Source organism: Sceloporus undulatus, chromosome 8, assembly GCF_019175285.1.
Source record: "Sceloporus undulatus isolate JIND9_A2432 ecotype Alabama chromosome 8, SceUnd_v1.1, whole genome shotgun sequence".
Lineage (NCBI taxonomy): Eukaryota > Metazoa > Chordata > Lepidosauria > Squamata > Phrynosomatidae > Sceloporus > Sceloporus undulatus.
In genome coordinates this window covers 10,689,674-10,714,463 of record NC_056529.1, presented here as the reverse complement: position 1 = coordinate 10,714,463, position 24,790 = coordinate 10,689,674, and the positions used below count along the sequence as shown (strand labels likewise).

General features: G+C 42.7%; 1 protein-coding gene and 1 long non-coding RNA gene across 2 annotated transcripts in view; one reads left to right on the top strand and one right to left on the bottom strand.

The window, feature by feature from the left end:
* Window positions 1–15,356, bottom strand: part of TSHZ3 (teashirt zinc finger homeobox 3) — a 110,288-nt gene extending 94,932 nt beyond the window's left edge. Inside the window, exon 1 of the mRNA XM_042438703.1 lies at window positions 14,974–15,356. Within this exon, the coding sequence (XP_042294637.1) occupies window positions 14,974–15,013 (40 nt within the window). The 5' untranslated portion in view covers window positions 15,014–15,356. The remainder of the gene's footprint in view (window positions 1–14,973) is intronic.
* Window positions 15,357–17,595: 2,239 nt separating this feature from the next.
* The window catches only part of LOC121937436, a 27,394-nt gene continuing 20,199 nt past the window's right edge, over window positions 17,596–24,790 (top strand). Inside the window, exon 1 of the long non-coding RNA XR_006105140.1 lies at window positions 17,596–17,764. This is a non-coding gene — a long non-coding RNA (uncharacterized LOC121937436). The remainder of the gene's footprint in view (window positions 17,765–24,790) is intronic.

Here is a 24,790-nt window from a genome sequence, read left to right as displayed (position 1 = left end):
GCCTTTTAATAGGGATACTTCCAAGCAGGAAAGAAAAGTCCAAACGTAGCAAGCCACTGTTCTGTAATGCTTGCAAATGTATAGGGAAATATATATTGGGGGGGGCGGGGTAAACTGAGGGTTACAAATGAATTTTGGATAAAGCACTTCTGCACTGAGGTGGACTCAAGCATGACTGCAAATCTAGACTTCCTATGCAGCACTAAAAGCCCAAGGCAAGCACCTTTAAAACTGTTGGGTTTGGCACACATGTAAAAGGGGAAGAAGGATTAAAAAAGGATTAAATTGGCCTGCATGAAACTGGTCTAAGTGTCTAACTAGCTTTGAGCTCTCTGGAATAAAGGTAGCATGGAAAGGGATCACTGACTACATAACTGAATAGGATAGTTGTATAACCCAAGTATTTGAGAGATGCCGAATAAAAGTAAACCTTGGTATAGAAGTGAACATTATTAAAAACAATTGCTGCTTTGTGAAGCAATGGATGATGTGATTTTGGATAAAAATGTGAGTGAAAGTAGGATTCAGCGCTCCTCTCCTATCTGATCCTCCCCATTCCATTTTCTTCTAGTTCCACAGAACAATCATTCCAACAACTACCTTATGTTAACATCATATCTAGTTAAGCCCTAAAACACTAGAAATTTGTAGCATTGATAAAATCTGCTAACAACATTCGGAGTGCTACTTAACAATCAATTGCATTTTCAATACTATCATATTATTGTGAACGCCCAATACGCTGTGGATGCTCACAATTTGAGAAGACCTTTATCCATGTCTGAAAACTTAAAGAGACATTCCAGTAAACAAGAAGAAAGATAGCCATCTATATAGGTCTGAAACACAGGATTCTATCTCTAACAGGTTGCACTGTGATACGTATGCAACAAATGAATACAAAAACTTTCATTTGCTGATGCAGATGGATTCCTTGTTGTCACTTATAACCCTGCATCCTCAAAGCTACTAAGTATCTCCCTTCTGTTATATGTGTGACATCCAATTTTCAGACTTAACATTCCTGACTGGTTCCAAAATTCATCCAACTTGTAGATGGCCCAAGGATATAACGGGTGAGAAGAATATCACACCTATTGTACGTTTGGCTTGAACGACAGTATTATTAGGAATCAGAATTATTATCTTAAAGTTAGACTGAGAACTATTAAAACAGTATTATTTTCCTTCTTTTGTCTTGCGTTTTGCATGTGGCAGATTTCTCTAGTAACTGAGCATATTGGATTACATGCAAAACACATTACAACTTTCCATCTTGAGTAGAGATGCCTTCATTTTTAAGCCCTGGACTTAAAAAGGCATATGGCAGTATCATTCAGAAGAATTCAAATAAACATACAACAGGTCTCACAACAAAATGTTGCAGTATACTGTGGACTCTAACTACTCCGTTCTATGTGCAGTTTTCCATATATTTTTTACCTGTCAAGAGTAATGCGGCATCTCATAGACAATAAGCATCTTCTGTCCTCACTCGATTGTCTAGTGGAGAAAGGGGAATCGTGTCTCTCCATATATATATGTCTGGACTTTTGAAAACCTTGGGGCTACCCTGAATCTGCTGATACCTCTCCCTCTTATTCAGGGTTGCTGCCATTTTGGCTGCAAAAGCATGAACAGATTTGGCTGAAGATCAGTATTTATATATAGGCACAGATAGACAACAGATAGACAGAATAACCGGCAAGCAAAGAAGCTTATTTTTAAGTTCAATCATGCCCCCATAAGTTTCTTTTTAGCATCTGGATCCATTCATTCAAAACATCCTTCCATGCCCATTGCCCTAAGACTTGCTTGCACCTACCCGCAGCACAAATAATGACATTATAAGCATGGACCACACTATCTGTCCGGCACAATGAAGGATATCAGTATAATGTTTATTGTTGTTGTTTGTGCGTTCCTTCGGGTCATTTCCTGAGTTATGGACACCCTAAAGCTTTGTTCAAAGTGGGTTTCCCTTTGCCTTTCTCTGAGGTTGAGAGAGTGTGACTTACTCAAGATCACTCAATGAATTTCCATGCCTAAACAGGGATATGAACCCTGGTTTCCAGAGCTGCAGTCCAATGCTCAAACCATTATAACACACTGGCTCTAATGTTCTTGCATGCTATATTTTTCATCCTTTGTTTTACAAGGAACATCTTTTTCACTTCTGGTTTCACATCAGCATGAAAAAAGAGACTCCCATCTAAACTTACTGTATCTCTTTTCTAAGGAACATGTATTCTCCTAGCAAGCTGCAATTCTCTGTTTGACTCAGTGACTTGCACCTGGAGTTATCTTATCTGCAAAAAGACTGGCACAAGCTCTATACAGATTCCTAACTCTCTCCTTTAAAGCTGACAATTTAATTTTGCTTACTTTTTTTCTCACTTGTGAATATAACCCCCCCCAAAAAAAGCTCCAACCCAAACTGTATCAGAAAACACAAAATTAAAGCATATAATTTAAGATTGCAATGGTGCCTCTATGGCTATCCATCAATGAGCCATACTGTATACAGGGGTGGGGAAATGTGATGAAATAACAAAATTTTTGAATGCATCTTAAAACATGTGTTTGCTTGACTTGGAAAGCAACTCTTCCCATGTTCAAGGAATCACTCAGATGCAGAATGAATAGGAAAGGAAACTTTCATCTACGTCAACATTTCTGTGCATGAGGGAACCCATATTGATAGAAAAGATTATCGTAGGAAGACCAATTTCAACATAACTGGGATATGTAGAGTTGGCAAGGTCTACACATTTTAGAGGCAGTAGATTTCTCACAGATGTATTTTCCTAAAGTTGCATGACACTTTCAAATCTGGTTTGAAATAACAGGGGTCCAGTCGTATCTGCCTGCTTTGCATGTAGGAGATCCAAATTTTGGTCTCTAGCATCTCCAGTTAAAAGAATCAAGGAGCAAATAATGGAGGGAAAACCTTTCATTGGCTGAGAGGCTGGAGCTCCTTTGCCAATCAGAAAAAAATAATGTTGGGCTTGATGGACAAAACAGTCTTAATTCTTCCAGCTGCTGCGGTGTATTGACTAAATTATTTACCATGAAAAGGTGAAAGCTCTAAGACTCTGGCAACTACCATTCTAAACATAAAGTGAGCATTTCCAAAATTTTCAAAGGTTCACTAATCCTGCAGAGGATGGTGGGCTGCCCAGGAAAAAGGTAGTGTAATCCCACTACTTGAGAGCATTGCACACGCTCAAGATGAAAGAAAACTGGATAATATGGTTAAGTGAAATTTTTAACCCTGCATCTGACAAGGTGGAATCAAGTTTCCTTCTGCTGACGTTCCACTTTGGTTCTTCCCCCCCCCCCCCCAAAAAAAAAATGTCATGTTCTAGATGAGAGAGAAGCATTTGACAAAGTATGCCTCAGGTTTCTGGGTTTACTGCCCAAAGAAAAATTTGCTCGCCTTCTTCAAATTCTTTTGGCTTGCTTTGAAATTCCCTAAGTGTTTCACCAATCCAACCAATTCATCCAGTAAACCAATTTTGAATTTCCTTGCATGCGAAATTTCACCTACTCTTTAGTGGGAACTTTCCCGCTTATGATTATATTAGTATTAATATTGGTATTGGTATTTGACCTCTTTATCAAGAACATTTCCTTTTTTCTTTTCTTTTATAGGGACAAATCCCCCAAGGCCCTAAAAACAATGATACGGCACTCCTACAATGGCTCTGACTGGTATCCGGTAACAAACAATGAAGGGGAAAGAGTGTTTGAGGAGGGAGGACAGAAAAGAGAGCAAAGCCCATCAATCAAAAATGTGCACACATCCAGGCTTCCCTCCTGCCCTGGCTCATCCAACTCTCAAGTTACAGCTTTACACGGTAAGTCTAAATAATATTCAAAATGATAAATGGTGCCACAAGCCCGATATCCATCATCAATCTTTTTTTAAGGAACATCCATCTTCAATAATGCACGTTTGAATCATATGAAACTGAGTGCTCCTAGATTCATTTACACAACCCCCAGCTAGCAAGCCACTGTTCTCTGAATGATACCTGTCAAGACAGTCTCTCCTCCTTCACCATATATATATATATATATATATATATATGGGAGGGAAAGAGAAATGTGGCGTGGAGGGGAGCCCACTTCAACAACAGTATTTTGCAGATGGATGTGGAAGCCAAGCCATATGTGGAAAAGCAAGCCTACTCACTGTTAAGACCTCCCCATCCCCCCAAAAAATCCCAGCATTATATACTAAAGCGAAACAGACAGAAGCTCACAAACACACACATAAATTAAATATTTTTAAAAAATTAAAAATATCCCTGTGTTTCTGCATCTCTCCCTCCCCGAAATGCATACCCCTTCCCTGCTGTTTGGCAGGCCCCATTTGATAAATGACACCTGTCATTCTGTCACCGGGGAAGGGTGGGTCAGTGATATATGGCTGTGCTGAAAAGGAAATCGACTGTTTGGCACAGTGCAGCTATTCTCCACCAGGATTTTGTTTCTGAACTCTGAAGAGAGAGAGAGGGAGAGAGGGAGAAAAAAAAATGAAATCTACGGATGTTTCAAGTTGTTCAGTCAGGGCAAACTGACAAAAGGCCTGAGGAGTTTTTTTTTTCTTCCCCCCCCCCCCCCCCCAACATCCTTCCCTCCCTCTTTCTTGCTGTCTTTCTCCTCTCTGTGCCCTTTGGAGTCATATATATATCTAAAAAAATTTTTACTGGAAAGTGTCAAAAATATAAAATGGAAAGAGAACAGGGCTGAGGACATCCATCTATCAAAGTCCTCAATAGTTATGATATCTGGGGAGGGGGGAAGATAATGTTAAATGTGAATTTTACTTATAATTGGAGAGAGAAGAGGAAGAAAGGTAAGGCAGTAAGAGAGGAAGAGATGAAGCAGAGAACATAAGCTAGCCTCACACTCACACACACAAAAGCGAGATAAAAATTAGCATGTTGGAAGTAATTGTCCCACAGCTTGACACCAACGTAGTAAATTTTAACGGGGGAAATGTGTCAGGCTGACATGAGTTTCTCCCCAACACACATACACAGACACACAGAGACACACAGACACACACACACCACCCTTCTATCCTTCTTTCCTTCCTTCCACCCCCTGATTTCCTCCTTCTTTCTTTCCATCCCTTCCCCCCCTTTCATTAGCTCACTGGCAGGGTGGCACTTCTGTACCTCATTACTGCAAGAGGATTTATGAAGCTGAACCCAATGGCAAAGAAAAGGCATCTGTCAATAATTGTAGGGAGCTGCACTCACAGCTTTGAAATCTCATTAAGTATGCAGTTATCAGGCATAAAGATCAAAAACATTACTCAACTCCGACAGAATCTTATGGAGGAACATTAATTAGCAACAGGCCCACAGTCCTCGCCCCTATATATATATATATATATCTTTAAAAATGACTTCCTTCCCCCCTCTCACACTGCCCACCCACAAACCAAAAAGAAACACTCCCCTCCTTCTGGAATATATATATATATATATATATATATATACCAGAATCTGAGACTCAGAAAGGATTTGAGAAAAGAGAGAGAGAGGGGAAAAAAGAGGGGGGGGGGGGGGAACAGTTGAGACAGTCTTGGCGGTGAAAAGAGAAAAGGAAGAAGCTGTCAAAGTTGAGAAGGATGTCAGAGCTGGCCCTGATTACAAGGGCCTATACAGTTCCCATGCCTTTTTATCATCCCTGCCATCAAAAACAGACTTGCGTGTCACCGACGGATGACTGATGGCTGCCAGTCTCCTGACGTTTCTTGCCAAGGCAGCTTGGGAGATTCCTGCTGGGATCTGGCCCTCCAGCAACAGGGTTGACCTAGCAGGGAAAGGACTTGTAGGCACACAGCCCGGTCCCAGAGAGACTAAAACAACAACAACAACCACCACCACTCCAGCCCCATTCTCTTCTTCACTTCGAACAATTCACTAGAGAGAAAGGGACGGCTTGAGTTTTTTGTTTGTTCAGCTTATAGAAGTTAGCATGTCCACCCTGCCCCTCTCCGTCAACAAAGGGCTCCTTGCAATATGGAGGGACAGCAATGGAAATTATGTGCATTTGTGTATCTGTGTGCACAGGGGTCTTTTTAATCTCTTCTTGCGCATACCCCAACAATTTGGGGGTCTCATTTCCTGTACAGTTCATACCAGAGTTTGCACACCTAACCCTCTCCGAAAACATAAGGCAGTAAAATACGAATTGAAGAGAAACCGACAAAGTCGCATTAGAGGGCCGATCGTAAAATCAAGTGACCTTTGCAGCATTAAGCATGGTATGCTGCTAATTAAAAACGATGGTCTTATTAAACATCTCTTTCAGAACCAGGATCTCCATGTAACATCCTGCCTTATTAGCCATATTTGTTTCCACTTCCTGCTCACTGACAACTGTATATCTAAAGAATAATTTGCCACCACTCATTAAAGGAAAATATTAGGAAAGTTCAAAGGAATGGTTTAAGAAATGTCTCCCTTTCCCTCCTCCTGCCATGGCGCCATCACACCTCCAGTTACATGTCTTATATCTCCCAGAATTCCTCTATACAAGCAAAGGTCTATATAGTACCATATATGTTAGATTGCAATATCACATGCAAATCCAACACTTAATTCGTGAGATACATGTTGATATTTTCATGCCAGCAATGGATGGAAAGCATTGGCTCAGATTTTCTGGGGAGCGAGAGCTCAACCCTTTCAGTGATTGCCAAAATTCAGTTGTTATAATAAAGGTGATTTTTTAAAAGGGTCATTAGTTCTTCTAAGGAGAGAGATGTTTTTATTTAATTTTTAAACAACCCAGGGTATGTATGTATATGTGTGTGTGTGTGTGTGTGTGTGTGTATATATATATATATATGAGTGTGTATGTGTATGTATGTTTAAGGCCTTTGCTCAAAAGTATTGCTCAAAAGTATTACAATAAGGTGTTTATATTTTTTCGTATGCCTACCGTATTACTTTTATTATGTGTAGCATCAAAGTGATTATAGCAATTACAGCTAACAGAATTAATTACAGAACATCCCATCATTCCTGGATACATAATGCATTAGAGGTAAGAAGAAAACATCTATAGTCTGCTAACTAATGTTCGCATCAATTTCCCAAAGCATCAAAGCACGACTAAAGTCTAAATTGTGAGACAGCGAGAGGAGCGAGTTCCTAAACAGGGGCACTAGTATTAATTTATTTATTAACACGCATGCTTGGGTGCTTTTTCAGAACAAAACAGAAAGTCTGTTGGAGATTTGCAAGCGTACACAAACACACAACATTATAAAGCAGCCAGCCTTCCCAGCGACTGTGTTAGAACACACAGACAGGAGTGTATGGGTGAAAGAATTACAACTCTTTGTGTATGCAAAATAAATTCACTCAAAGCTTCATTAATATTAATTTAAATTCAGAACCCATCTACATTAAATTGTTCATTAAAAATGCCCTGTTTTATGCAACCTGCATTCTACAAAGAACACATAAGACCCTGTGACAGAGAGCCTAGCTTAATGATGAAAATGAAATATTGAAAATGAATGAACACCAGTCCTCTTGTACTCAGAATAATTATTTTTCTCGACAGAATGGTGTTATGCTGGGCCCAGAGTTCGGTCCAGTGCCTCCTACATTATGTGGCATCCTTTCAGTCAAGGTTTATGTAGTCAAGGTTTATGGAGCTGCCCTTTTGACCTCTTGATTCGTCCTATAGCCTTGTTAAGAAGAAGTTTGCATTGCAAGACCAGCGTGGATCAGTAACATAGAGAGGTATACAAGTTAAAGTCCCCGAAGAAAATACTTTGGCTTTTTGTAAAAAATAAAAAGAAATCTGTGCTATTCTAAGACCTATCCATGCTCAATCACATTTTCCCTCGATCACAACAACAACAAAAGACGGGTGGCTAAAACCTGAAAGGGAGTGCAGGATTTCCCTTATAGGGCAGAACCTGCCAGGATTGAAATACGGAGAAGAAAAACGTACCTGTAGTCTATTCTAAATATTTCGCTGTAAGTGAAAGAAGAGGAGGAGGAGGAGGGAAAGGATAATTAATTAGGATGTGACCTGATGAGACGAAATAATAAATTATTCTTCAAGTTCATTATTTGAGGGAAGCCATCCTCCTTGTAAAGAAGATAATGAGATGGTAGAAAGCGGGTGAGTATTAAGAATCCCTTTGATAAAGTCCCCCCTCCCCAACCTCTGACATACAACTGTTTGCAACGGATGGGTTTCTGCCTTCTCCATCAAACTTAATACCATGCAAAAGTGAAAATTTGGGTAGTTAGTTATAACGTTGCATTCCCCACCTTTGAAAGCAGAGATTGTTATGACTTCTTCCTTAGCAATGCATTCTGTGCTGTACTTCCTAGTTTTGCACATACATAGCACTACAATCATGCAGAATATCTGTTCTCCTTTTTCCCCCCTTTTACTTTGTTTTAATGCAGAAATGTTAAAACAGGGAGTTAAAACCTAACCAAACAACCCAGGCTAACCTGATGTATGTCAATGAAGCACACACAAAAGCAACACATCGACTGTTTCGTGGAATTATTATTTTTTAAAAATTAATTTAATGACTCTGCAAATGCTGGAAACTAGAATTAATCTGTCTGGATAAAAAAGGGCTTACAGACATTTAAATGCATGTATCGGGACACTTTATCAACCTAACATAAAATTGTCATCTTATCTTATTATATGACTATTTTATGCATGTGTCAAAGAAGTTAAAAATGAATGCCTGTCTTTTCAGTCTAATTACAACTGCATATTATCTGTCTGAATGTACTAGTCCATATCATTGTTATTAACTACAATATATTGTATTCATCTTTCAGACTTTATTCTTTTAAAACAAAAATCAGTGGGTGAACTACAATTTGGGGGGTCTGACTGAATAAAGGGGGAAAATCCAAAGAGATGAATACCTGAAGAGGAGGTTTCTGTACATGATGCTCAGTCATTTTGCAAATAAGATAAGGTTACTCTGTGGCTTTGCATTTCACCATTCCTGACACATAGACACCTACTTTGCAGTGTTGTGCTAAACAATCTGGATTTGTTCTTGGGTTTTGTTATGGGTTTTTTTGGTTGTGCATGTATCTGGGTTTTATGTTTTCTTTTTTGAAAAGAGAGTTAATTTGTCGAATGAGTCTCAGTTGTAAATGGAAGCAGCTGGCTTGCCTTACAACGTTTAGGACATTGGGTTAAAATATGAGTAACCGCACAGTTTTGAAACGATGCTTACAAGGTTTATAGGAAAGGCTACAGGACACTCTTCCCTGCACTTCTCCACCTCCTGAAATGGTAAATAGGTTTCTTTTTTTATCCAGCCTTATTGCTCCATATGTAGATTGCATTCCTCATCATTTCCTCTGCACTTTACTCTGAAAGTGGTCTTGGTCACTTCTTTCTCTTCCATCTCTCTATGTCTCTCTAGCCTTTAATACATTCAGACTGATCCTGAATAAAGGGAAGACCAAATATATATAGAACCAAAAATAATCCTCACAAACACCCCCTTCCTTTTAGCTAGACTGCATTTCCCATATCCCTGCAGCAGTCACAATTCATTCTAATCACTTTACAAAACAATCTTTACTATAAAAAAGGGGGGAAATGCAGACTTGTGAGCCAATTTAAGAAATAACTGCTGATACATCAGTTATTGACTATTTCACTCCGGCTCATCATAGCGCTCAAGGCAAAACGGAGAACAAAATGACAACATCAACCGCACGCAATAAACTGTGGCCCAGGAGAGCACTGAAGGGCTAATTGACAGCTGTCAAGCTAATGGGAGCAGTGGCAGCTGATTCTAGAAAATTCTTTTTGCAGGGAGGTTTTCCGGGGAACCAGGACTTTCTGTTTAAAAAAAAATCATTTATGCTTCACAATCTTTTTATCTGCTCCCTTACTTTTTGTTTTCATTGTCACTCCTACTTTGCATGAAGGGGGGCTAACAAAGGATAACCATAACTAATCATTGTGTCAGCTTACTGATGATAAGAATATCTGACGAACAGAATATATATCTGTGTGTGTGTGTGTCTGGTTTGGAAAAAGTTTAAAAGCTGAGGCCGCAGGTAACTTTGCAAGCAGTCAACTTCATTACTATGTGATATTGTAAGTGAACATCTCCTTGTAGAAGAGAAACTAAGGTGTGAACCAAACCCTTCTTTCAAGAGATATCTCTACTGCCTGAACTCAGATTCTCAAATTTTGGGTTGCACCTGGAGAAGTGTATATTATCATTCTAGCAACTGTCTGGGTAGCACATCATCTCATCTCAACCCACAAACACAACCCTGTGTATATAAAAACTTGCAAATCCTGCTGTGTTTGGTAATAACCAAAAGAGGTTAAAAACCTCCTGGGAAATAAAACAAAACCCAGTCATTTCTATTCAGACATTTTCCCCTGCCAACTTACATTTTTTGGAGCAACAATCGTCACTTTAAAGGGATTTAATAAAACTAAGAGCACCTTACGAATGGAAGGCATATTTGGCAGGACCAGTGGCCAAATCTACAGATCATAGAAGGCAATACGAAAATGCCCATTGGTGTTGATGGTTCTGAATCGCTCCCAAAATCTATCTAAAAGCTTCAAACATGCCATTATTTTTCCAGGCCTCAGACCAAGATTGCTCAGCTTAATTGTTTGGAGAATGGCAGCACTGAACGAAAATGTGTCTACATTCCAGCACAGACACACCAAAGTTGCTTGGACGACATCAAGGTGAGTTGCATCTTTTCAAACGGTGCCAGAAGATTTTTTTTATCATTTCCAAGCTTTCTTCTATCATTAGAAGTATACAGTGTCACTATTCAGCCCCCACCTGAAATGGTAACTACCATTACATTGACTCAATCCTTCAAGAGGATTGATCAAAAACCATTTAACAAAAAATGAAAATTTCAAGCAAGATCTTTATGAGTTTTTTGAACCAGAAAGCATAATTTGTACTTGACTGGTACAAAATATCCACATTTCCCTAAAAAGCAATGTTCTTTTTCCCCACCTCCAATAGACACATGTGAGCCACACACCCCAGGCACCATCGTCTATTCTGAAAAGGCAAAAGCATTGAAAGCTGCAATCCAAAAAGAAACCTTTTAGGTGTCGAAAAGGAGTAGAAACCCTTCCCGGTTCCTCCTCATCCACCATTCTTGTCTACACTACTCAACCGCAGTCCTCAAGTAAACAAACAGACACCGTCATTTTTGCAGATTTTTGATTCTTGGAGACAGATTTAGTCGTCTCCCTTGTGGGGCTCACACTTGGGCTAGACATGAAGAATTTGTGCACCTGTCTGTAATGCCAGCTCCAAGCTCGCTCTGCTGCGGAGAGTTCTTTGTTGTTGTTATTCCACTGCAGACCATTACAAGGGCCCTAATTCCTATGACATGATTATCCAGGTACCAAAGCCCATTTGTCACCTGCAGCAGAAAATTGAGTTAATGCACAACTAAAGGCAACCAGGACTGTGTAATATCAACTTGATTACATCAAACTAGCTCCAAACCTAATTCCGCTGGATGACACTGCGTGGAGCTTGTCATCTCCAATCATTAAAGCTGTCAGGAATCCATCAGGTTTACAGCTAATTAGGTGAACACTAATGAAGCTGGCAAAACAACTTTTCTTTTTTTATGGCTGAGCGGACCTTTCAGTTTGGAGGGGAAATATTTTTTTTCCTACAGTATTTTCAAGGTTGCTGGAGACTGGACTTCCTGAGTGACGAATCAAACGGATATCTGTGTGTACGTCTCCTCTCTCCAACGCACAGACTCCCACCCACCCTCCTTTTTGCTCTATCAAGATGAAGCCATAAATTTGTCATCACTTTGAGCATACCACAAAAGCAGACAGGAATCTTATAACTTGCAGCTGTGAAGTCCAAAACATTTTTATGTGCTCTCTGTGTGCGTGTGTGCATGTGCTTTACAAAAAAATTGAATTTAAACTCCCCACACTTATTGGGTTCTATTAGCAGCGTAATTTGTCTCATTCGACTGAAATAAGCAAGTCTCCTTCAGTCTATGCCCCCACCCACTATATCCATTAGCCAAAGGCATTTTGATCAAGTAAAGGCAAAGCGAGAGTGTATGAGAAAGAATGAAAGCACTCACTCTGCCAACTTCTGATTGACCATTAAGCTATTGATAAATGTGCCTGTCAAGAGAGAGACAATTAAATCAAATATGAAACAAAGTCATTTTGACGGGTCATTTTGATAGCGCAAGCCCATTCCTCCATCTCCCATTAGTCCTTCAGCCCTTTTTGGTGGTTGTTGTTGCTGCTGTTAATGAAACTTCCTTAACTTAACCTGCTTTAAATTCCTTGGCTCTTTCCCTTTTTCTTTTCTGACACCTTTGGAAAATGCTGCTGTATAAGGTTCCTGTTTTCTGTTCTTCTCTTTTTAAAAAGGAAATTTAAAAGCACTTGCAAAAGATGCTTCGGCACAGGCTCAGCATGTACTGTAACCACCTCAAACGCTAGCAGAGATTTCACTTTTGCTCAGCACAGAGGATGTTGAGCATAGATATACAAGAGTCTCTAAACTGTACAGCCTACATTAAAATGCTTAGGAGAAAACACAAGCCATTTGTGTCCAGGAAGAACCCTTGTTGAGATCATATGGTCTGGGAACCTGAACACTGCAAAGCTTAGTTCAGCTCCAAAGAACAGGCCCTCACTTCCGGAAGAACTTTGCTTTCCATTGAACTTAAACATTGGCTGCCATTTCGTCCTCCCATTTTGGATCAAGGCAAGGTCTGAAACCACACTGCGAGTCCTGGCTCACATTCTTCTGACATTGATCACAGGGGTGTGACATTTAACACATTGCCGAGAAACTTTTTGCCTAAACTTTCCCATGACCGGACAGTGCTCAAAAAGTTATGAGAAGAGAAACCCTCCAAATTACTCCTCTCTTAATTTTGAGAAGAGAGAGACAAGAAGCAGGGAGGGAATATGGCATTAAGACATGCGTGCATCATGCAAGCTATGCATTTCTAGAAGAAAATATCAAGCATATGGACTTTGAAGGTCTGCCTGTCTTGTGGATTAACATTTGCCAGAAGATACTATGGAATAGTGTACCTCTTCCTTCATGCTGCAAGCCACTTCGGATGACAGTCACTTGGGAATCAAAAGGTACTTCACTACGTATCACATATAGCTTCTTCCTAAAGGTTACAGAATAGGGATTTCATCCCACACTCATACAGCCACCGAAGAGCGCTTGCACATCTCCAAGTGCAAGAAGGTAACCTCTGCTGACATCTTTCTATCCAGACCACCCCTAAAAAAGCAGACCACAAAGCCCCCCCGGAAAGTTCCAGGAGCAGCGTAAAACAGGCCCATGTGCGTGACGTCACGCGGAGCCTGCCCTTCCCATGGCAAGTGATTTATTGAGGTTTATTGGGAATGAATAGATCAAAGGCAACCGGAATGACAGGCCATCCCTCAGCCATCAAACCAAGGGTGGCAACAGGCCAAGGAAACTCACTTCCGGGCCAGATCTTCACCCACCTTGAGTGAAAGACTAGGGCAAAATAAAATGTCTGGGTCAGTTTGTTTCTTTTAAGAAGAACTGGGGGGCGGATAGGAATTTTTGTTTTGCAAACTGGGCCTTTCTGTAATACCCCCTTTAAAAAAGTAATAATAAAAAATCTCCTCGGGGAGCTAACCTTCTTGACATTTAATACAATCACCCTGGTATCTGTTTTTTTAAGAAAGGAAAAACAATGTATGAAACAAAGTAATACTTCTTCAAAACAAAATTTTCCCAGGAGATCCCCTTCTTGACACTTAGTATAATGGCCCTGATGTCTATTTTTAAAGAAAGGGGGGAAAGCATATGAAACAAAGTAATACACTTAGCATAACAGCCAAGATATCTATTTTTAAGGGGGGGGGGGGAACTACATGTGAAACAAAGTAATACTTTTTGGAAACAAAATCTTCCCAGGAGCTAACCTTGATGCTTAGTATAATGGCCCTGATATCTATCTATCTATCTATCTATCTATCTATCTATCTATCTATCTATCTATCTAAAACTATATATGAAACAAAGTAATACTTTTTCAAAACCAAATCTTCCTAGGAGCTCCCCTTCTTCACACTTAGTATAATGGCTCAGATATATCTATAGCTATATCTTAAAGGAACTACATATGAAACAAAGTCTGGGAAGTGTGAGGTAATACAAAGGTAAAGACATATATCCCTGAGTGTCATCTGACAACAACCAGAGCCCTTCCTCTCCTTTTTTCTTTAGTCCTGGTTTCTTATATGGCTTAGTTTAATAGATTGAAAGGGAGGAAGGGAAGAGAGAGGATGTCTTGAAAGGTTTGATTCTGGGGATGCCCTCCTTCCCTTCCCAATGCCACCCCAAGGAAGAAGGAAGAGTATAAGAAAGTTGGGTGAAGAGATCTGAGCAGCAGCTCAAAGGGGGTCTCAGTAGGATCTGAAGTGTGGCATGGGGGAAATAATAATAATAATAATAATAATAATAATAATAATGGAGGGGAATGGCAAAACAAGAAAACTGGAGAGAATCCCCCAAATTGGAAACAACTCCATTTACCCACCCACTCCTTTTTTGAAATGAAATAGAGAGATTTGGCCAAAAGAGAGAGAGAGAGAGAGAGAGAGAGATCTTTTGGCCAAGTCTTCCCAGCCCTGGCAAGGAAGGCACCAAAGAAAAGCCAAGTCAAAGGGGGTGGGGAGCCCAGCCCACCTTCTTCCCCAGACCTTTGAGCACAAGAGGGAAGAAAGAGGGAAAGAGTTGAGGGGAGAGAAGGAAGAGAAAAGAGAGAGGGGAGAGAGAAATAGATGGATGAATGGATAGACAGGCAGATGGGTGGAGGGAGGGCTAGCTCGGGGAGCTGTGCCCAGGCTCGGGGTGCCATCCTGGCCCTTGCTGCCCTCCTCTGGGCTGGGTACCTGCGGCGCGTCGGGGCGCTTGCTGCTTCCTCCGGGGCATCGTGGATGGCAGCTGGAGGGACACCGGGGCCAGCAGGAGGCCAGGAGGGTTCTTGCTGCTCCTCCTGCTGCTGCTGCTCCTTCTTTTTCTTCTTCCTTTTCTTTTTCTTCCCCCTCTTCCTCTTCTTCTTTTTCAGGTGCCCTCTTCCTTCCTCCTCCTCCTCCTCCTCCTCCTTGCTTTCGGGGCTGAGGAAGCGGGAGGAGCCGCGGAGGGGCTCCAGGCTGAGCTCCAGGAGGCAGGGCGGGCAGGGTTTTGTTGTGGTCCTGGCTGCTGCTCCTGCTCTGGCTGCTGCTGCTGCTGCCTCCTCCGCCGATGCCGATGCTGCTGCTGCTGCTGCTGCTGGGCATGCACCGAGGGGGGGGCGAGGAGGAGGAGGAGGAGGAGGAGCCAAGGAGAGGAGACCCAGAGGCTCCGGCGCCGGCTGCTCAGGCTGCTGCTCTTGCTCTTGGCATCAAGGAAGGAGGGAGGGAGGGAAGGGGCGGTCGCACTTTGACAGATCGCCCCTCGGGAAGGAGGAGGAAGAGGAGGAGGAAGAGTATGAAGAGAGGAGGAGGAGGAGAGCAGGAGGACGAAGAAGAAGAGGAGGAGGAAGAAGAAAAAGAGAGGAGGAGGAGGAGGAGAAAAGGAGGACGAGACGACGAAGAAGAGGACGAGTAAAAGAGGAGGAGACAGAAGAAGAAGAGGAGGAGGAGGAGGAGAAAAGGAGGACGACGAAGAAGAAGGGGACGAGTAGAAGAGGAGGAGGAGGAGAAAGAAGAAAAGGAGGAGGAGAGCAGGAGTGGAAAAAGGAGGGAGGACGAGGAAGAGGAGGAGGAGGAAGAAAAGAAGAAGAGGAGGTGAAGAAGAGGAAGGGAAGAAGAAGAGGAGGAGGAAAGGGAGGAAAGGAGGAGGAGTGTGAAGAGGAGGAGGAGGAGGGGGGGGTCCGAGGGAGTCCAACCCGGCTCCTCCCCGCCTCCTTCCCGGCCGAGCTCAGGGCATCAAGGGCGGCCGGGGCTCTTCGGCGTCGGCGGCTGCTCCTGTGGCTCCTTTTCCTCCTCTCCTCCTCCGTCTCCTTCTTCTCTTTCTTCTTCTCCTCCTTCTTTCTGCTCGCCTCTTTCTCTTTCTCTCTTCCAAGGCGCCGCGGAGGCTGCTGCTGCCTCTGCCCCGGGGCTTTGGGCTGCTCAGCCCCGGAGGAGAAGGCGGCGAGGCGCAGCGGGAGACGGAGCCAGCTGCAAGGGGCCAAGAGAGCCAGAGAGAGAGGAGAGCGTGAGGCCAAGCGGAGCCAGGCCCAGGAAGAGCGGAGCAGAGGGCAGCCAAGGGCCCAGGAAGGGAGACCCCGAGGAGGAGGAGGAGGGGAGGAGGCTCCGCAGGGATCCCCGGAGGGAGAGGGGAGGGGCCACAGCATCCTCTTGCCCCTCCTTCCCTCACCCTCCCTCCCTCCCTCCCCTAGGGATCACTTTCCCAGATCTACCCCAACCCCCCCACCAGGCTTCCCCAAGACAGCAAGACCCTCACCCGGACCTTCACCCAAACCCCAATCCTAACCCAAGCCCTAAACCTCAGACTTCAATCCTAACCCTAACCCAAATCTTAACCCAAACTCGATCCCAAGCGTAACCCGACTCCGAAGGCAGGAGGGGATCTCTCTGGATGAGGAGAGGGAAAGGGGGCTTGTGAGGGGTTGTTCTGGGGGGAGCAGAGGTGAGCCCCCTTCATTCTTCCCCCTTCTTTCCCCCCCCCCAAAGATGGACCCACCCCACATCCTTCAACCCCCACTCCCTTTCTCCTCCTTTCACACCCCTTCAAACTACAGATCCCAAGATCCAAACTACAGATCCCAGGATCCCCTAGCCAGGCTTTTCAACTCATCCTTGGCTCCTCATCCTTAGCATTAGGACTGCAGAAGGAGTCCCTGGCTAGGGATCCTGGGATCTGTAGTTGGTGGGGGGGGGGGGGGGCGACACAGCAGGCTCGGTGTCTCAGTTAGGAAACTATATATATGTTTATGGAACAAATATAGATATAGATAATAGATGGATGTTATTGGGGCAGTGGAAGCTCCCCTGCTGGACCTACCCGACTGCTCCTGGAGCTGGAAGCTCGTCGGGAGGCCTGATCTCCCACGATCGTCGCGGTGTCGGCTTCTCTTGACCCCCTCCCCCCTTGGAAAGGGGCTTCCTTGATCTTGGAAAGGGGCGGGTTCTTCCCTTTCCTCCTTCCCTCCCCTCCCCCTTCTCTGGCTTCACGTTTGCATCCTTCCCCCCAAAAAAAACAAATCCTCCAAAGAAGGAGAGGAAGAAGTTTTTTTCCCCTGAAGGGAATAAAGAGTCCTGGGACCAAAAAAGAAAGCTTCGATTTCCTCCTCCTCCTCCTCCTCCTCCCTTCCTTCCTTCCTTCTTTCCTTCCTTCCTTCCCACTTTTTTTTCTTCCTTTCTTCCTCTTCCTTCCTTCCGTCCTCCCTCCCTCCCCCTCTCTTCTTCCCTTCCTTCCTTCCTTTCTTGTTTCCTTCCTTTCTTCTTCGTTTCTCTTTCTTTCTTTCTTTCTTTCTAGCTCCCCCCCCCACTTCCCCCCCCCCATCCCTTCAGCCTCCAGCCCCTCCTCCCAGTCCCAAGTTCATTGCCAGGGAACCGATCTTTACTTATTTTATTATTTGTCTTCCCATGAAAACATCCCACAGAGAGAGAGAGAGAGAGAGAGAGGCGCAGCATCCTCTTGGCCTTGGCCAAAGCGAGGCTCTCTGCGTTTGATTAGGCAATCCTGGCTGGCAGAAAGGTAGGAAGGGGGGAGATAAGGGGGATTCTAAACAGGGACTGCATCCGCACTGGAGAAATAATCCGATTTGACACCGCTTTAACTGCCAATGGTCAAGGCTATGGAATTCTGGGAATTGTAATTTGTTGTGGGGCGCACCACAACAAACTACAGTTCCCAGAATTTCATAGCCTTCACCATTGGCAGTTAAAGCGGTATCAAACTGGATTATTTCTGCAGTGTGCATAAGAAGGTAGAATCAAGCACCTACTTGACAGCTAGTTGCACTCTGATGCCCCCCAGGTTCTCTCTCTTTCTCTCTCTTTTTATCATCCCTTCCTTTTTTCTTTTCTTGTCTTTTCTTTTCTTTGTGTGACTCCGAGGTTTAATACGGACGACCGCCTTTAAGACCCAGACGCTGGCCTTAAGTGCAGCAAACACCCCTAGTAAATTATTTTCTTTCCCACACCATCCTTATCTTACCTTCCTTCCCTTCCCATCCTTCCTCCATCCTTTTCTTCCCACTTAACATTCAAATTTTGAATTTGGGTTTTTGAAAAAGAGAAGAGGTGGGAGATGTACAAAGATAAGCCTCACTTTTTTTTCCCCACATTCTCCCCATCTTTTTTTTTAACGAGTTGAGTTGTCTTTCTTCTTTCTTTTTCTTTCTTTTTCTTTTCATTTTTAGAGAGAGGATTCTTTCTTGGTCCAGTTTTGGAAGGGGGCCAATCAATTTCCTTGGAGCAAAGCCAGGGTGAGGTTGTGTTGTGCAATGGATTATCACCACACATGCCAGAAAGTGAGTAGTAAAGTTATTGGAGAAAGGGGGGGGGGTTGTTTGCCTGGGCTGGTTTGTAGAATAGAAAGGAAGCAAGGAAGGATGAAAGAAAGAGGAGGGGAGAGAAAAGAAAGGGAAAGGGAAGACATGTTTCTGAATAATACTAGGCAAAGAAAAGTTTTTTTTATCATCATCATATCTTTGAGTAATGTGAAAGAAATGTGAAATAATATATATATATATAATAATATATATATATATATATATAATATATATTATTTCCAGTTTATATTATTGTATGTGTGTGCGTGTGTGTGTGTGTGGTGTGTGTATATACATATTACATACACACATTATCTTGCTAAAGAAGCAAAAAGAGAATAGAGTGAAGTGTGAGTTGCCTTTGTGTACGGTTCCTTTCGATTGCATGAACTATAGATTAAGTCCTTAGGAAACTATATCGGTATAGCTCTAGATAATAGACTTTTCCCCCTTTGTTTTGGCGTGGAATGTTGTTGGGGCTGCCTTTTATTTCCCTTCTGCAAAGAGGCAAGAGTGCTCCTTCAAGGTTGCCATCGTGTCGCTTCAAGTTCTTTTTTTTTCCCCCTTCTCTTTCCCCCTTTTTTAAAAGAATCAGCCTTTCTCTGTGACTGCTGGGTGTGTGTCTGTGTTGTGATTTGTTGTCTCCAAAATCAGCGACTTTGTAGGAATGGGATGCTTGAGTTGTCTTTTCTTTCTCCCTCTCTACTTTCCTCTGCTTTTGCATGCATTTAAAGTCCTCCTAGCATTCTGCCTAATCTTTCCAGAGGGGCATCCATTCAGTGTCACATTGGATTGATAAACAAAAACAAACAACACTCACACCCGAATTGCAAGACCACAGGCCAGAGAAAGAGGAAACTAAATGGACTCCTTTTTGTTTTTTGTTTTGTTTTTTTGAACTGATCTAAATAATCAGATAATACTGTTTGAGAACTGCTTGAACTGCATGGCTCAATGAGATTGAATTTCTGGGTATGGTAACTTGGTTTGGGGCAGGAAAGGGAACCTTACTTCCTTTCTTCCTTCCTTCCTTCCTTGCCCAGAATTCTATAGCATTGAGCTGCTCAAGTGGTCTCAACCCGGATTAGTCCTGCAGTGCGGACGCAGCCTTAAGAAACTAGAACCTTTGATACCAATTTTTAAAAAGTTGAATCTTGAATTGACAAAAGTTGTGTGCGAGTGTGTAAGACGTCGGAAGTTTTAAAAACCCAACAACGTTAGAATGTATTTGTTTTTCTATAGAGAAACCACAAAAAGATGTCTCAAATGTAGCTTATTTATTTTGTTTTTGTGTTTTTGCTTTTTTTTGGGGGGGGGGGATGGGGAGATGGAGGTCGTCTCTAACCGGGATGAGTTTTGAAGACTACACACACACACACACACACACACAGAGAGAGAGAGAGAGAGAGAGAGAGAGAGAGAGAGTACACACACACACACACACACAGAGAGAGAGAGAGAGTATGTGTGTGTGTGTGTCTTTTGCCTTTGGCAGAGAAAAGATTTGGGGCTGAACTGGGGAAATGAAACCCTTGGAAAGGGGGACCGCGAAAGTTTTACTCTTTTTGTGCCCTCTGCTGCATTGCTAAAAAGCTAGATTCTGGACCTTGGGATTTCTTGCCAGGCTCAAGATCAGAAGTGGCTGTGATTGTCAAGTAGATGCTCAGTCCCCGAAACTACTTTTCTTCTGAGTTTGGAGAGAAGAAATCCATAGGCATCTTCCTCTTTCTCCATCCTGGCATCTTCTTCTTGTTGTGGTGTACATTCAAGTAGTTTCCAACCCACGGCGACCCTATCAGAAGGTTTCCTTGGCAAGATTTCTTCCCAGGGGGTTTGCCATGGCCAGCCTCTGAGGCTGAGAGAGTGTGACTGGCACAGGAATTGAACCCTGGCCTCCAGAGTCAAGGCAATATTCCTTCCCCTATACTGGTTTCACTAAGGTCTAAACAGACAGCAGAAATAATCCACTTTCAGACCGCTTGAACTGACCAGGCTTAATACTAGGGAATCCTGGGAACTGTAGTGTTGTGAGACATTGAGCCTTCTCTGTCCGAGAGCTCTGGGGCCACAATAAACTACAATTCCCAGGATTCCCTAGCACTGAGCCAGGACAGTTAAAGTGGCCTCGAACTGGATTGTTTGTGTAGTATGTTTTGGGCGATAAACTACAATTCCCAGGATTCCCTAGCACTGACCCAGGGCAGTTAAAAGGGTCTCAAACTGGATTATTTCTGCAGTATGTTTTCGACCTTAGCCAAGCTGAACCCACAAGGACCCCTAATATGGCAAAGATCCACCAACTTCCCTCTCAGATGGGACTTCCCCCCAATCTACTCATCATGCTCTATCCTTTTCTTTGACGTCACCCGTGACGTCAAAAGGCCACCTTCCTGCTTTGGAGGCATCCCTGGACCCAGCTCCTGGATCGAAGGAGGCAAGAAAGTCGAAGGGATGGAGGAAGGACCTTCAAACCTGGTTTGCGGATCTCCAGAAAGCTGCACATATTAAATTAGGAATATCTGCATTTTAGCCACTTCTTTTCTACTGAGTCGCTTCTTTTTCTATTCGATATTTGGTTCTTTTCTATTTCACCTAATTCCAAATGTGGTCGAATGTGCAAAAGAAAAAAAATGCAGCAGGGGTAAGAAGAGAAAGAGATCCGTGAAAACTTTACATGTCCTCTTCCCTTAAATCCGTCTTTTCTTCCTCGGTTTCCTTCCTTCCTTCCTTCCTTCCTTCCTTCCTTCCTTCCTTCTTTTGAAACTCTCATTTCAAATAGGAGAGAAGGGTTTCGGCATCCAGACGGCAGAACTAATCCTGTTCGACTCCAGTTTCCCTGGAATTCTGGAAATTCTCAGTCAGAGAGCTGTGGTGCCACAAGAAACTATAATTCCCCCAAATTCCCTAGCACTGAGCCATGGCAATGAAAGTAGTGACGAACCGAATTATTTCTGCCATCTGGATGCAGCCAAAGGAGTCTTCCCTCCCACTGTGATTTTTGACTCATCCTCTTTCCCTCATTATTGATCCATGGAAGGATATACGAAGTGGATTTTCAAGGATGCATAGGAAAGAGGGAAAAGATGACAACTTTGGGTTGTTCAGCTTGGAGGAGGTCTTGTTAAAAATATATAATGAAGAAATCTAAACAAAAATCCATCAGTGATATCTTTATTGGCCAACTGAAATGCACAATATACTCTGAAAGCTTGCATTCCTGTCCCAAATCCACTCCCTCAAATGGAGTTGTACTGCTAAATAAAGTGCTGCAGTTTCTGGGTATGGGATGCAGAAGCACAATTTATATTAATATAATATATAATATATACATTTAAGGGAGGTGCAACCTTCCCACAGAGCAAAGTCTAAAGGTGACTAGTCTGCCCAGCATGGCACTTCTAAGATCAAGCTACTTCTGAGAGGTTTTACACACTGGAGTACTTACTTCTTGGAGCTTTAACACACCTTTCCCATAACTGCTTAAATGAACATTCATCCCTCTCTCTTTTGGGAGGCTAAGTTTATTTGACAGAATCCTTTGGCCTTCTCTATGGAGAAGAGGTAATAATAATAATAATAATAATAATAATAATAATAATAATAATAATAATAATAATAATAATAATAACAACAACAATCCCACAAGATTGGAACAACAGGGATTAAATTGTCTTCTTGAAAGATCTCAGTCTGAAGGGAAAGAAAAAGGGAAACAGGAAAATGAAAACATCACAGGGATATTCCTAGAGGAGAAAGGCAGTTTTTAAGGCCATTGAAACAGGGCTTGGCTTCTGAAAATACCAAGTTCAAGTTATTCCTTTCCTAGCTCAGGAGCACTGTGTTATTTGTGTGTGTGTGTGTATAGTGTGCATGTTTTCCATCCTCCAGTTTAATGAAGGGATTGAGGAGAGCTGCAGCCAGGCTGTTGGTTAGAAGGACCACTGAACTTCCTTGGTGCAACAGACTGGGTTCCAGTATGATGCTAGGCACAAAGCTGGTGATGACCTATAAAACCCTATAGGGCTCAGATCCCTAAGAAGACCCTACCTTCCCAAATAAACCTGTCCCAGCCATAAGATCTCTAGGGAACCCACTTCTCTCTATGCCATCCCCTTCAGAGGCAAATGAGATAGCAAGAGAGAGGGCCTTCTCTGTGGCTGCTCCCAGACTTTGGAAGCCTCTCCCAAGTGAAGTCAAGGTGACACTTCCTTTCCTTTCTTTTGGTTATGACCAGTTGGAGACATTTTCTATTCCAGCAAGCCCTGGGAATTTTTAAGGGTGATGTCCTGTTTTAAAGGGGCTTAAATCTGTTGTTAGCCGAGACTGTTTTAAACTCAATTTTTGCTATAGTTTTTAAGATATGCTTTTTATGGCAGTTTTCTCTCTTTGGGAAGCCACCTTGAGTCCCAGTTTGAGGAAAGGGAGCAGCATAAATAAGGAGATGGATGGATGGATGGAGCTTGTAGCCAACTGGATGGCCCACTGTAAGCAGTTAACATGCAAGAGTTATTGGCCATTTAGCAAATGCAAACAAAAATCCATCAGTGATACCTTTACTGACCAACCAAAATGCACAATATACTTCGAAAGCTTGCAACAAGTTATATTGTGCATTTCGGTTGGCCAAGAAAGGTACCACTGGATTTTTGTTTGAATTTGTAAGCAGATAGTTGTATGAACTTCTGCATTTAGATCTGTCTGAAGTTCTACATATGAACTTCCCTCCTAGTTATTTCTTTTCCCTGGAGTCCAGAAACCACTGAGTCTGCTTTCCAAAAGCCGGATCCTCGACCCTTTTGATATGAAGCCGATCTAGCTCCTGATTCTTGATGCTAATAATACGAATCACCAAAAGCTGGTCTTAGGTTGCTGCTGCTTAGGCCTGTTATAAAACCTGGGAGGAAGAAACTCACAGATCCCAGCCCCAGAAGGCTTTGAGGTAGGATCCTGGCAGAGGAAGGAAAGTACTTTTTGCCCTGGAGAAAGTGTATGTTTGTGTGTCTGGAGGGGGGCTGTCCACCTTTTGGTGCTGAAAACCTGTCACTGCCTCCTCCCTAATAAAATGTGAAAAGTTGGGGGGAGGAGATATATATATATATATATATATAAAGTTAGAGGGAAAGAGATATATATATATATATATAGAGAGAGAGAGAGAGAGAGAGAGAGAGAGAGTCTAGCAACTCGTCCTCAGATTGAAAAAAGAAATAAGCAATGGCGCAGCAAAGCTATCCATCATGCTTCCATTGAGTCCAGAGAAATGTGGGCAGGATTTGAACCTCCCTCCCTTTTTGTGTATGTATGTCTATATGTATGTGTGTGTGCGTGTGTGTGTGTGTGTGAGACAGAGAGAGAGAGAGAGAGAAAGAACAGCCTTGCCAACTTCACCTCGGATTTTTAAACAGGGCTTGCAAGTTAACACACACTTTCCTCCTCCTTCGCCAACATTTTCTCTGTATTTCTTCTCTCTCTCTTTTTTTGTTCGAAGAAAAAAGCAGTCTCCCTCCAACTTCATTTGCGATATTGATTTTAATGTTTTCCTAAGGGAAGAGGAAGATAAACGTGGGATTATTATTATTATTATTATTATTATTATTATTTCTGGACTAGCTGCAAAGAGAGAGGAGGAACCGACCTCTACTTTGGAGGAGTTCGCTTTGCTTGTAGGCGACTAGGTGCTGCAGTTGCATTCAAAGCAAAAAAAGATTGGGAAGAATATACTCCAAAAGGCACTATGTAGTCCTACTTAAAAAGGGAGAACAATTCTTGGGGAAGCTTTGGATGGGGATAAGGGACTGTTTGGAAAATCCCTCGAAAAAATAACACAACACAAACCCTTTCCCTCCACCATCTGCCCTTGGGGCTAAAAGGAGAAGGGGAAAAAATCCTTCCAATATAAATTGTTTTGCTAAGCCAATTGACCCGGGAGCCAAGTTTGCTTTTCTGATTCCAACTGATTCCAGCAGTTTGGGAATTATTTTTGGCTCCCCAGGCACCAGATGTTTGCTCTGTCCGATTCCTTCGCGAAGGAAAGAAGAGATCAAGCCTAGAAATGCCCACCTTTTGGAAAGTTGGAACACCATTGTTTTAAAAAAGTGCTTTTTTGCCATCCATGTTGTTGCCCTTGAAATTTCGAAATATATATATATATATGGGAGGTAATCTTGAAGAAAGTCCCTTCTTCATACCTAGAAGTGCAAGCTTTGGAGCCAAAAGTGTTTGGATAT